Source organism: Grammomys surdaster, unplaced genomic scaffold, assembly GCF_004785775.1.
Source record: "Grammomys surdaster isolate TR1022 unplaced genomic scaffold, NIH_TR_1.0 126391, whole genome shotgun sequence".
In the NCBI taxonomy this organism is placed as follows: domain Eukaryota; kingdom Metazoa; phylum Chordata; class Mammalia; order Rodentia; family Muridae; genus Grammomys; species Grammomys surdaster.
The window spans coordinates 14,462,731-14,474,778 of record NW_021621185.1 but is presented as its reverse complement, the minus strand read 5'-3'; the positions used below and the strand labels follow the sequence as shown (position 1 = coordinate 14,474,778).

General features: G+C 42.5%; 1 protein-coding gene across 1 annotated transcript in view; it reads right to left on the bottom strand.

Annotated features, from left to right (window-relative positions):
• Positions 1-5,625: 5,625 nt before the first annotated feature.
• Acot12 (acyl-CoA thioesterase 12) overlaps positions 5,626-12,048 on the bottom strand; it is a 42,355-nt gene continuing 35,932 nt past the window's right edge. Inside the window, exons 12-15 of the mRNA XM_028760188.1 lie at positions 11,591-11,724; positions 9,675-9,803; positions 8,241-8,367; positions 5,626-8,018 (exon numbers count right to left, since the gene is read on the bottom strand). Of these exons, the coding sequence (XP_028616021.1) occupies positions 7,869-8,018; positions 8,241-8,367; positions 9,675-9,803; positions 11,591-11,724 (540 nt within the window). The 3' untranslated portion in view covers positions 5,626-7,868. The remainder of the gene's footprint in view (positions 8,019-8,240; positions 8,368-9,674; positions 9,804-11,590; positions 11,725-12,048) is intronic.

The following is a 12,048-nucleotide window of genomic DNA, read 5'->3' as shown; positions in this document are numbered from 1 at the left end:
CTGCCATGCCTGATTTTTATAGGGGAGTAGAGATCTAAGCTCAGGTCCTCGTGCGTGAACAATATGTTATATCCACATATGTAGTTATATATGTATTATAACTTCCATAATGTTTTGTGGGATTCCTGAGTGTGTGGATAAGTGGCTTTCTGAGTATTTGTTTGTTTCTTGTCCCTTCTCTTGGGATCTCTTCTCTCTGTTTGCTTGTTTTGTCCTATTCCAGTGGTTGTTTTTGTTCCATCATATCATATATCATGATTCCTTAGAGGCCTCTTTGCTTTATAATGAAAGACAGAAAGGGGGTGGATTTAGATGAGGGCAGGTCAGGAGAAACTGGGTGGTGTAGAAGGAAGAAGAAAAATTTACTACCTCATAGTAAGAGTGAAAACTGGAGATAGCATGTGACTTCTGTGATGTGAGAAGAAAAATCCTTTTCAGTTTAGAACTCTACACATTGAAATGGTATGTAAAGAACAAGAACAAACAGAACAGATCACTGAAAGCAAACTTCACTGTTGCCTTTGAGTAGAAGTGAGATTGTATGAGGAACCAAGTCTAAGGTGAAGAAAGAGAGATGAGAGCCCATCCTGGGAGCTGGCCTGAGGACCATGTGTGGGAAGATGACAACCAACTTCTTCAAAGTTACCTTCTACTTCCACATGTGCACCATAGGGCACATGTGTGCATGTGCATGCACACACACAACACACACACAATACATGCATACATGGAATCAAAATTAATAAGAAAAACAATACCAGTATGCAAGTGCACAAATTGGATAACTTAAACCAAGAAATAACACAGACAACAGCAGGTTGTGTTTTACCCTGTGTTGAACCTGACTAGGTTCAGCCACTGGAAGGTTTATGGGCTCTGCATTTGAGAGGACACAGTCCATCCTGGCAGCAAGGCATGGTGGTGCGGTGTGAGGCAGATTGTGCAGGAAGCAGCGAGTGTAAGAAGTGGAGCTGAGCTAAGGAACCTTAAGGTCCACCCAGCGATCCACTTCCTCCAGCTCTGCCCCATGCCGAGGCCCTCCCCTAGCTGTGCACTAAGTGTTTAAACATGAGCCTAGAGATACATTCCACATGCAAACCACAACAGAGTATAAACTTGGCAAGTATTTCAGTGAATGTGTGATAAAAATTCTTCCATTATAAAAGGATACAAATATACTTGGAACTTTTAGACTTTAACAGTAAAATGAGGATGTTGGGGAAAGGGTTATTTTAATTCACAGATAATTCATTGAAAACTTGGTATGTACACAAATACTGGGGTTATAACAATGAACAAGGCAGAAATCTTGGCTTTTGTAAAGCTTACATTTTATTGAAGGTGACAGAAAAAAATGATATAAGTGTATACGTTAGACAGTGGGAAAGAGGGAACCTAGAAGTGCAGCGGGCATTCTTAGGGGAGAGAAAAGATACACTTAACATGACTTTAATACAAAGACTAGAGAGAAGCCTGGGTTTTCCCAGTGGGTGACGAGAGATCAGTTCACTTATGAGGTAGGAGCAAGCCGAGGCTAAGGAACAGCAAGGAGGTCTGTGAACGTAATTCAGGGGCTCTTTATTGCCCTATGTAATCTCCCAAATAAATGACATGGAGACCTTGTTAACAAGCTTTAAGCACTATAGCTGGGCAGATAGTCATCTGTTCTTCCCCTCTATGAAGTGGCTGGAAAAGGGTGAGAGGTAAGCTAGTTGGAGAAGGCCAGGTAGCTAATAGGAGTCATGTCTTCTGAGCTGTATCCATCAGTGTCGCTGTTTAATGCAACCGTGAGTTAGAGGTCTTGGTTGGGCAAGTTCCACAGATCTCAAGTAGGAAGGTCTGCATCCCTTAGCCCTTTGGTTGGAAGTTACTGATCTCGGCTGGCCTTTGATAAAACCACGCTATTATTCATCTCTCTCTGCCTTTCCCCAAACCAGCCGTCAACCCTGATATGTGTGTCCCAAGATAGTGTCAAAGGTGTCAAAGGACAAGGCCATTTGCAAAACATCCTTCAGGCCTTTGGCTGCATCATGTCTGCTAATATTGTGTTGAGGAATTAGATGGCTAAGCTTAGAGGCAGGTGATAAGAGAGTTCATTCAGTGCATGGAGGCAGGGATGGCAGCGAGAGAACAGCTCTAAAGAATAAAGTACTACACAATCACACAGAGCCTTGGGAGACACTGGCCGTTCCTGTGATATGCGGAATTGCTCACCATAAGGGAACATGACATGAGAGGCTAGACTGGGGACAGAGTGAAGGAAGAGCTGTAGGAAGATGATATCCAGATAAGAGAAGACAGTGGTTTGACTTGGTGTTGTGTTGGTTACATTTATTTTATTTTAAAGATTTATTTACTTTATGTATAAGAGTACACTGTTGCTGTCTTCAGATACACCACAAGAGGGCAGAGGATCCCATTACAGATGGTTATGAGCTACCTTGTGGTTGCTGGTATTTGAACTCAGGACCTCTGGAAGAGCAGTCGGTACTTGCTCTTAATCACTGAGCAATCTCTCCAGTGGTTACGTTTATTTAAAGTGTTCAGATTCTAGTAATATTGTTTAACATAGAAATGATTTACTGGGGCGGGGCAGGTAGATTTAGCTTGGACAGGCAGCAGACTTGAGGGTTTTAAGGACACTGACTTTGAGACGACAATGTCTTGCTAAAAGCTCAAGTATATAATTAGCTGATAGGGTTAGGACGGGTTAAAATAAGATGCAGAAGTGGGAGTCACTGGTGAACATTGAAAACCCTGAGACAGATGGACTGGTGGAGGCTAGAGACAGGAGAGGGGACCAAGGACGGAGCCCTGCTGTCCCCTACTATTGCTAGGTCTGATGGAGTGGGAAAGGTTGAAGAGCAGGCTTCTGAGACTGTAGTTAGGGAGTAGGAGAGTGGAAAGAAGTGGGGAGACTGGGAAAGGTAAGAGAAATTGTTCTGGGCTGACGTGGAGAGATTCCAACCCTGGTGATCAGAAGGGAGCTGAGGCAGAAGGGGGGTAGACGGGACTGTGAGAAGACACCTGCTTACAGGACCACACCTTCTGGGGAGGGGGTTGTTTCTAAAGTCCATGTTCTGGATCTGCAGGAGACAGACACTCTCAAGTCCGTGTGCGTTAGGACGCATGCCGAGAGAGTCATCAGGGCCCTGGATGTCTGAACTGAGACAAGTCTACAATTTCCAGCTGCTCACAATGGAGGCAGACAATTGGGAGAGTCCCACCACGGTCGGGATCTCCCACAGACTCTAAGCCGGGCATGGAAAGGAGAGAACAGTCAGTAGTCATCCTATTTTTAAATGTTTGTTTATTTACCTATTTACTTATTTGTTTATTTTACATCCCGATCACATTTCTTAAAAGGCCACGAAACCAAAACTGAACGATGGCCTCAGTGCACATATGTGAGGCTGTATACACACCTCATCCTCACAGGTAGAAAGTGAGAAAGAAGTTCCCAATCTAAGATTTCTCTGAGTAGTGAGAAGAGAGCTGAGTTAGGACCAGGAAATGCAAGGGGTCTGAGACTCTAAGTAAGCAACCATATAAATCTGATATATCAATATATCAAAGGACATGTGATCCTTTGATCAGGCTCAGAGGGCCATCTTGCTTGAGGCTCTGCATGTGTGTCCCTTTCTTTGGCTCAGCAAGCCTAGCAGAGATGACAAGCTGTGCTGAAATGGATGCTCCAGACACAGGGGCTTGTGAGACCCTGGACCTTGTATTTTCTGAGCAAGTGGCAAGCACTGTGTCAGCAGGAAGGAGCCAGCCCGTTCCACCGACTTCTGTCAGAGTTAGACGTTGACGTCCTGACGTCATACAGTGATTATCTTCACCTGCTACTAGGAACTAGGGTACAGATGCCTCCGACTTTCACAGACCATGAGAGAGATGCCTGCCCCAATGGTTCCAGTTAGTTTCAAATGAAAGAAATAATGAATAAACAAATTGTTGTGAATAAACAATATTTTGCTTTAATAAACTATCCCAAGCTGTAAAACATACTCCTTTACATAAACCTTGTAAACATGTTTTCAAAATTATCCCTTAATCTCCGCCAATAACAATGTGTTAAGCTAGTTCTGGAAGAAACCATCCCTCTTGCCCACATTTCCCCTTTCCTCACCCTGCTGAGACTCTGTGAGAGATCATGTTCTCACTCCCTGAAAATCACCCATATCTCCGTCTCACTCAGCTTCTCCGACAAAGTCCCAACTCTGGCAGGGTTCTCCTAACACTTCACTTCCACTGTGAGCTGGAACTAGGAGCTGAATAGTGTGAGGCTGTATTAAAAACGTATTCTAGTTTATTATAATTTTATTAAAATCAGTTATCGTTTTCCACAGACAGTTGATTACCAGGGAACTCACTCTCTGATCAATTTTCACGTTTCTTTCTCTAGATCTCTTTCTATGACAGAGGTGAAAGGAAAGGTACCGCAGACAGCAACTCAGTTGCATAAAGAAAGCCGGGCAGACTAAAGAAAAATAAGGCTGCTTTTTAAACCCAAAACCTTTCAGTCTTGTTTGAAGCACTGGAAAACACCTTTAACATTCTGTAAAAATACCACAAGACTTGAAAGGGAAACCTACCCTAATCCCCTCTCTTTTTAACCACCCGAGTTGTGGGCTTTAGTAAAGGAATTGACACAGGGCAGTGATATTGGAGCATGCACTTCACATGAAATCATGAATGAGAAAACTGGGTATAGGGCTTGGTCAACTGCTAACATTTCTCTTTGAGTAATTATCACTCTTAGTGTCTTTTTACAGTGTTCTCTAATCATGTAAAGCCGAGCATGTTTCTAATGAAATCTGCATTTAAGTGACTTCCATTTTTTGATCTTTAAAACCATGTTTTTAATGTATTCTTTGATAATTTTATATATTATACAACAAAGTATGAATATATCCACCCCCGTCTCCCCCACCCAGATCCCCCTTAGTGCCCCCAACATGCTCCACTGTGGGTTTCATGTCATTTTTTAAAAATTTAAATAGCACACAAAGTCCAATTAGTACAGCCCAAACGTACATGGGTGTGGGGTTGTGATTGTGAGCAACCTGCCTTGGCCACCCCTCTCCCCATAAAACAAAGCGAGTCTCCCTTCCCGAGGAGCTATCACCAGCCATTAACTCTTTGGTAGGCCTTGTGAAATGCTTCCCCATCCAAAATATCACCTTTTCTGTCCCTGTTCCTCAGCAGGCTGATATCTGCTGAGGAAGTCAACTGCTTACTTTCGAATATCCACGTTTGCTTAAAGCCTGGGCACTGGAGGGAGGGATGTAGTCTTTGGGTCTCACTTGGTTCTTTGCTTTTCCTAGAATGTGCCAGAAGCATTGTCCATGGGATTTGTCCATGGGAGTTGTCCAGGACTGACCCTTTGGTGGATATGGGTCTCTCTCTCTGTCTGTCTCTCTGTCTGTCTCTCTGTCTGTCTCTCTGTCTCTCTCTCTCTCTCTCTCTCTCTCTCTCTCTCTCTCTCTCTCTCTCTGTAGGTGTGTGTGTGTGTGTGTGTTTGGTTTGTGCTCACGTGTCTCTAGTCACCACAAAATCAGTCCTCCCAGCACCCATCTCCCTCGCCCTGCTTTACCTTCCCAAATAGCAGGTCTTCCAACATTGCGTATCATTTATTCATTTTATTTATGTATAATAAGTTCATTCCAACTGCTTGCAGAAGCTGCAGAGCACTGAGGTACCTAGCAGAAAAGATCTCAGTACAGTGAATGGAAATACGTGACCCACAAGGATAGCTCACTGTAAGGTAAAGGGACTCATGGTAAAACCTGATGACATCTGTTCAACCTCTGGGATCCACATGGTAGAAGGATTGAGCTGGCTCCCACAAATTGTTCTCTGATCTACACACAGGTTAGTGACAATGCCCCTACCAATCAGATGATCACACAGAAAACAAATTAAATGTCATTAAAAGGCTTTTAAGACAATGCAAACCCAGGGCTATTGTGGTTAACAATGAATGTTCTGTAACATTGTTTTGGACACTAGGTTTAGTTTTGAAACAGCCAAAGAAGACCAAGGAAGGAGGTTAAGTGAAATTGGGGAAACAGTGAGACCTTCCTACTCCCTAGAAGTCGGACAAACTGAACAGTCCGTGAAGATGGACATGTCTCATGCCTGGACTCAGACTGAACAGTGTAGATGGTCATGTCTCGGGCCTGCACCTCCCATTTTCGTTGGTGCCAACCTCATGCAACCAGCAGTACTAGAATGGTGGCTGGTGGCTGAAGACCTGCTTCTACAAATTCATTTAGTTTTAAGGCATTAGTGAGGGTAACGATGAATGTAGGTGGGTGTAGACGATGTCCGTGTCACCTAGCCAACCCAGTGTGCCTATCACTTCACCAACCACTGTCTGGAGATAGTCAGTGGAAAATTCTAGAATTATGTAAGTTATAAACTGTTTCCTGCAGCACTTTGTGTATCATGTTGAAATTAGTCCTGTCAGGAGAATGAACAATCATCCTCAGATCCAATGGATCCATGTTTTCCATGCCTGTGTTTGTCATCTACTATCCGTGTCACAATACTGCAGTACTCCTCCTGTTCAAGACAGAAGGCCAACCATACATAGCTAATGCTCCTCACAGCGTCTACAAAATTCACCTCAGCTTAGCTCATTGGTACCAGTAGGCACTGCATCAACTCTACTCCCTTCAGGAAGAAGGGACAAAGGCAAGCCCAGCACGGTAAGACATTGTCAGGAGGAGCTCATATTCCCAGCTTTTAGTATAAGTGCAGTTATGATGGCTCCATTTTATTAAAGGTTATTGAACACTAAGTTGTCGTGTCATATAAGCCCCTTATTACTAAATCTTTTAACTTTTAGAATTAAAACATTTCCAGAAGTTGTTTTAGTTCTAGAATGTTTTATTCTGTGCATCTACTCTTATGATATATAAATAGTAATTTATAAACTTAGAACATGATCTAAAGTTCACATACAGGAAAATCTTAAGGCAGATAAGTAAAAAACTGTACCTAGTCCCAGATTATTCAAGTGGGCATGTGGGAGCAGGCAGGGGAGCAGAGGTGGAGATACGGTGAGCGCAAAGCGGGATAGCCCTAGCCTGTCTCTTGCTCTCAACTCTGATGGCGATCTCCTTCCATTTGTAAAAGTCATCCTTTGAAGAAGGCTCACCCGACACATTCTGTTTGCTCTTATGAGTTAAGACACATCATGGTGTAGAATGATAAATGCTGACATGTAGGCGACAGAGGACTAATGGAATAGAGACAAAGCAGAGGGGCTCACTTCTTATTCTCTCTGTAATATCACACTTTACAGGTGCTCAGCGTGTGCGTGTATAGAAATAGATACTAAATTGGCCATCTACCTGGAATATATGTAAAACGACAAGAGGAAAGTAGTTCCTATTACTAAAACTGATTGGATCCCATTATGTTTTAATGCTTCCTAATTTAAAGTTCTAAAACATGGAATACATCTTCTCAGAGACCCCTGACAAAGGTGTCTGCTGCCCGTGGAATAACTCCTCAGCTTTTAACCCACCATTTTGCATTTCATAAACTCATCACTGCAGAGCACACATTGAGTTTCTGTAATCTAGAGCCGTCTGGGATATGTTTTAACTAGTTTTACCCCATTTTATACATCACATAATATCGTATCTAGGCAATTTCCCAGTGTCCACACAGTGACGCTTTAGACATCTTGTAGTTCAGCTCCAAATCACCAGAATATACTTTGGTTTTTAATCTCTTCATAACTGCGTTTTGCTTAGGCTGATAGTAAATCATTGTATGGTCCTAACGCTTGCCAAGTAAAAAGGCTAAGGACACACTTGGAATTAAATTACAGGTAATTGAGAGTTGACCATTTATAGCACACTTTTCAGTCCATCATGAGTGGCATTCTCTAGAAATTTTATACAAGAGGCTGCGGCTTCCTCAATGGATTTTGACCAGCCACCAATATTGCCAGCAAAATAAGGGAGGATGCTGTCTGACATCTGGTTCAGGTATGCCACCTGCAATAAAGAGAAAATACAGCATGTTGAGTTTTTATTGACTTGGAGAACTTTCAAGCAAGAGACTGAAACTGTTTGTGAATGAATCTGGAAGGAGGGAAGAGGCGTCTTTTAGAGAGGACACACATTATAGGACAGAGATGGATAGGAGATCTGGGGGAAATGAAGGTCTTCTCATAGCCGTGAGAATGAATTAAGGCACAAATAGTTCATCAAACATACAGTGCACGAATTGTTGTCGACAGCTTGGATGAGAAACCCAGCACAAATGACCTCGCTTCTGATGTACTGTAGAGACGGCGGGACAGACGGCAGCACAACTGACGTTAGAGCCACAGCGTAGGTGTTGCTGAAAGACAAGAGCACATGTTCTAACTCTGTGGGAATGCTTGTTAGACAGGGCAGCTCTGTGGTTACCAGCATTTTATTAATCTAGTCTTGTGGTTCTGAGGATTAAATTCAGGGCCTTCTGCATGCTAGGCTATGTTATCCAGTGCTGGCGATATCCCCAATCCTTGGGAAAGTCTCATCGTCCCGGCAGAAGTGAGCTCTGAAAACTGGATTTTCCTGGATGAGTAGTCCACATCAAAAACTCTTCTCTAAAGAAACATTCAAACGTAGGGGATGAGGTAACATCACAAGGCTAGAGTTGCTGAAGTTTTTCTGTGTCCTAACAGGTTGTGATGTCAGTTTCCTGTCATTTTTTTTAATTAAAAAGAAAAGCAACATTCAAACAATAACTGGATACAAGAGACTCAGAAGAAAAAGTGGCCCTTCGGTCTGCCCGAGCTCCAGTCCTACTCCCTGGCTTGCGAATGGCTTTTCTTTCTTACTTTTTGCTAGGCAGCCCTCTAGATTTTATTAATGGGTAGAAGCAGCATTAGCAAACACACACATGCAGATTGTTATACAAATATAGTCACCTTGCAAATACAGCCCGTAACTTGATTTTCCTACTTAACGATAAACATGTTGAGACATTTTTATATTTGTGCTCCCATGACTTCTTTATCCTTGTTGGAGGTTGGACACAGCTCTGTGTTGTGGATTTGTCATCATTTATAAGATCAACATCAATTTATTTGTCTCTTTTGACAAAATAGAAGATGTTACTGTGAGCATCTATGTCCATTAGTCCATACGTGTGGGAGATTACCTGAGGCACTGCTCTTTGGATCCCATGCTCTGTGTGGTCCAGTGTACATGGGAAAGCCATGTTCAAATTCTGGATCCTGGCCCTGGCGCTCAGTGGGAGGCTTAGAAAGTGAATGCAGCAGGGCCTTCGGGAATTCTAAGTCAACTTCTGGTGTCACCACTCCTCTTGCTGACGTTACTGATAACAAGGGATAGATCTTGAAGGTTTTTCTTCAAGACTTTAATTAATATTAAATATTTTATTAATATTATTTTATTAATATTGACTTTAATATCTGAGCAGAGGGAAGCTGCTTTAGAATGCTGATGAATCATTTGCACACAGCTCACAATACATGAATACATATCAAAATGGTGACTGAAGATTCATATATTTAAAACAAACAGGTGAATGCAAATGAAGACTAGAACCATCCATGATGGCTTTCTTGTCTTCATATCCCTTCGTTTGTAGTCTACAACAGACGGAACCGGAATGTCACATGAGGCAAATATACTCACTCATCTTTGAGGGGCTTTCTTCGTGACATAAGTACCACAAAGTCTTTGGGTTTGTCTCCATTTACCACCGAGCAGGTGATGTGATATATCTGATCGTCCTCGCTCACCTGCTCTATGACTTCACAAGATCTGTGCGAACAGAACAGTATTCAGACACGTGCTTTCTACCTGCTAGAATACGGTTTGTTTACTTATTGGCACGAACTCTTTCTTGGCATCTGTATTCACCTGCATGCTGACCCCCAACACACACATAGACACTACTTGAAGGCTGACTTTGGAACAAGCTGCTTGTTCAGAAGGAGTAATTTTTCGTGGGATAGAAAGGTGCCAGCTATCTGGCTCCAAGGTCACTTCCCTCAAAACTCCAGAGGAAGGTAATAACCTTTTCACAAAATCCTTTTTTTTTTTTCTAGGATCAAGTAAAACATTTTGAGGACAAGCGGGATAGAAAGCCAATCCAAGTACTCAGGGAAAGAGACAGACTGTGCTGGGAAGCAACTTTGAAGCTAAACCACGTGCTTTGCTTTTGAATCTCAGACCACTGTGTGCTGGCTGTATTAAGTTAGACAAGTCATATTATTATCTCATCTGTACAATGTAGATAATACTATCTAGGGAGTTATTGTGAGAGCTGAGTGCAAATACTTCCTGCAGACCCTGAGTCTAAGCAGATAGACAAATCAAGTTTAGCTGAATTTAATTGAACTCACTGGTTTCTCCATTCATTCATGTTTCATTTAAATGGAATGCCAAGTGAACCAGAATTGTGAGAGAAGAGTTTGAAAGAAGTTGTTGAAAGGCAAGATATCTTGTCTTTGAGATGCTGCAGTGCTCTGTATCCTAGGAGACTAGGCCTGAGCGTAATCTGTTACTGCAGGGTACAGCACACAAGGTTCAGAGCTCCATAGTCATCCCTAGGACCTGTGACAACACCAAAACCTTTGATGCTCACGTCCCTTACATACAGTGACACAGCATTTTAATTATAACATATGCATAGCCTTCACTTCAGTATGCTCTAAATCATCTCTATTACTTCTGTAATGTAAATGGTATGTTGATAGCTGCTATACTATTTAAAGAATGAAGTAAAAGAAATCTTTCCATGCTTGATGCTGACACAACTCCCCAACACACACACACACAGACACACACACACACATGCATGCACACAAACACATGCACACAGACACACACAAATGCACACACACCCATACACACACACACACACACACACACACACACACACCACTCTTTATCTAAGTGTTCGAATATGCAGATGCAGGACCCATAAATGATCACAATCACATTCCAGCAAAATGGGATGGAAGAGAGAGATCCAGAAACAATGAGACAGAAAGCTGTGGGAGAAAAGTGGGCAGACAGGAGCAGGCCACGACTGGAGCACAGGGAGAGCAGCAAGCATCACAGACAGAAGCAGGCCACAACCAGATGACAGGGAGAGCAGCAAGCATCATCTTCCTCCAGGCCTCACTGCTAACTGAGCAGCTTCTCACTGAGACTTATGGCGTGGCAGAAAGAGAGTTCTGGGAAGACTTTGGATACCTCCTCAAGAGCCATGAGGCTGGGAAGGGAAGAAAAGAGCGTGTGCTACAGAGCCCAGCTGAGCTGGATCTCAGAAATAGGAACAAAATCAACTTTGAAGTTGTCAGTGATATCACAACAGATGTTGACCACCTATGCTAATCAATACAGATGGAAACAGATGAGTGTAATAATTGGGCTTTTTTTTTTAAGTCTCATGCAGCAGCTTAGGCGGAACAAGTTCTAAAATTTCTCTACATTTCTGAAACAATACGCCATGCATTGAGCAGTGGAGAAGAACTACAATTGAAGTTATCTTTCCTACAGTGTCAGGCTTGATTGAGAAAAACATTTAAGTTCGTTCTTACATATAATGGGGGTCCCATAAAGGTCGCTTTGTGAGGTCAGACAAGAGATGATAAGCCGTGTGTGCTGGACTGGCAACGTGCTTTTCAACCTTAACTGATATGGCATCTTGCTCCTCCAGGGTGTATATTTTTATCTAAAAGATAGGAAGAAAAAACAGAAGAGAAAAAATATATTTTTTACTTAAAGACACGCTCGTGCACACACACACACTCACACACACTCACATACATGGTCACATTTATGCACACACGTGAATGGGCAGTCATGTGCTTGCCTGTACCAGGTAAGGCATCTATGTGGTCAACCACAATCTCCCTTCAATCTTGGATGCTAGTTCTGTGACATCTAAATAACACGTGGGCTAGTTAATTTGCATCATGTTTTGTTGTTGTTGTTGTTGTTGTTGTTAACAAAAAATAAAGAACAAAAGCTTTTCTCTCTCGATTTCTCTGATATT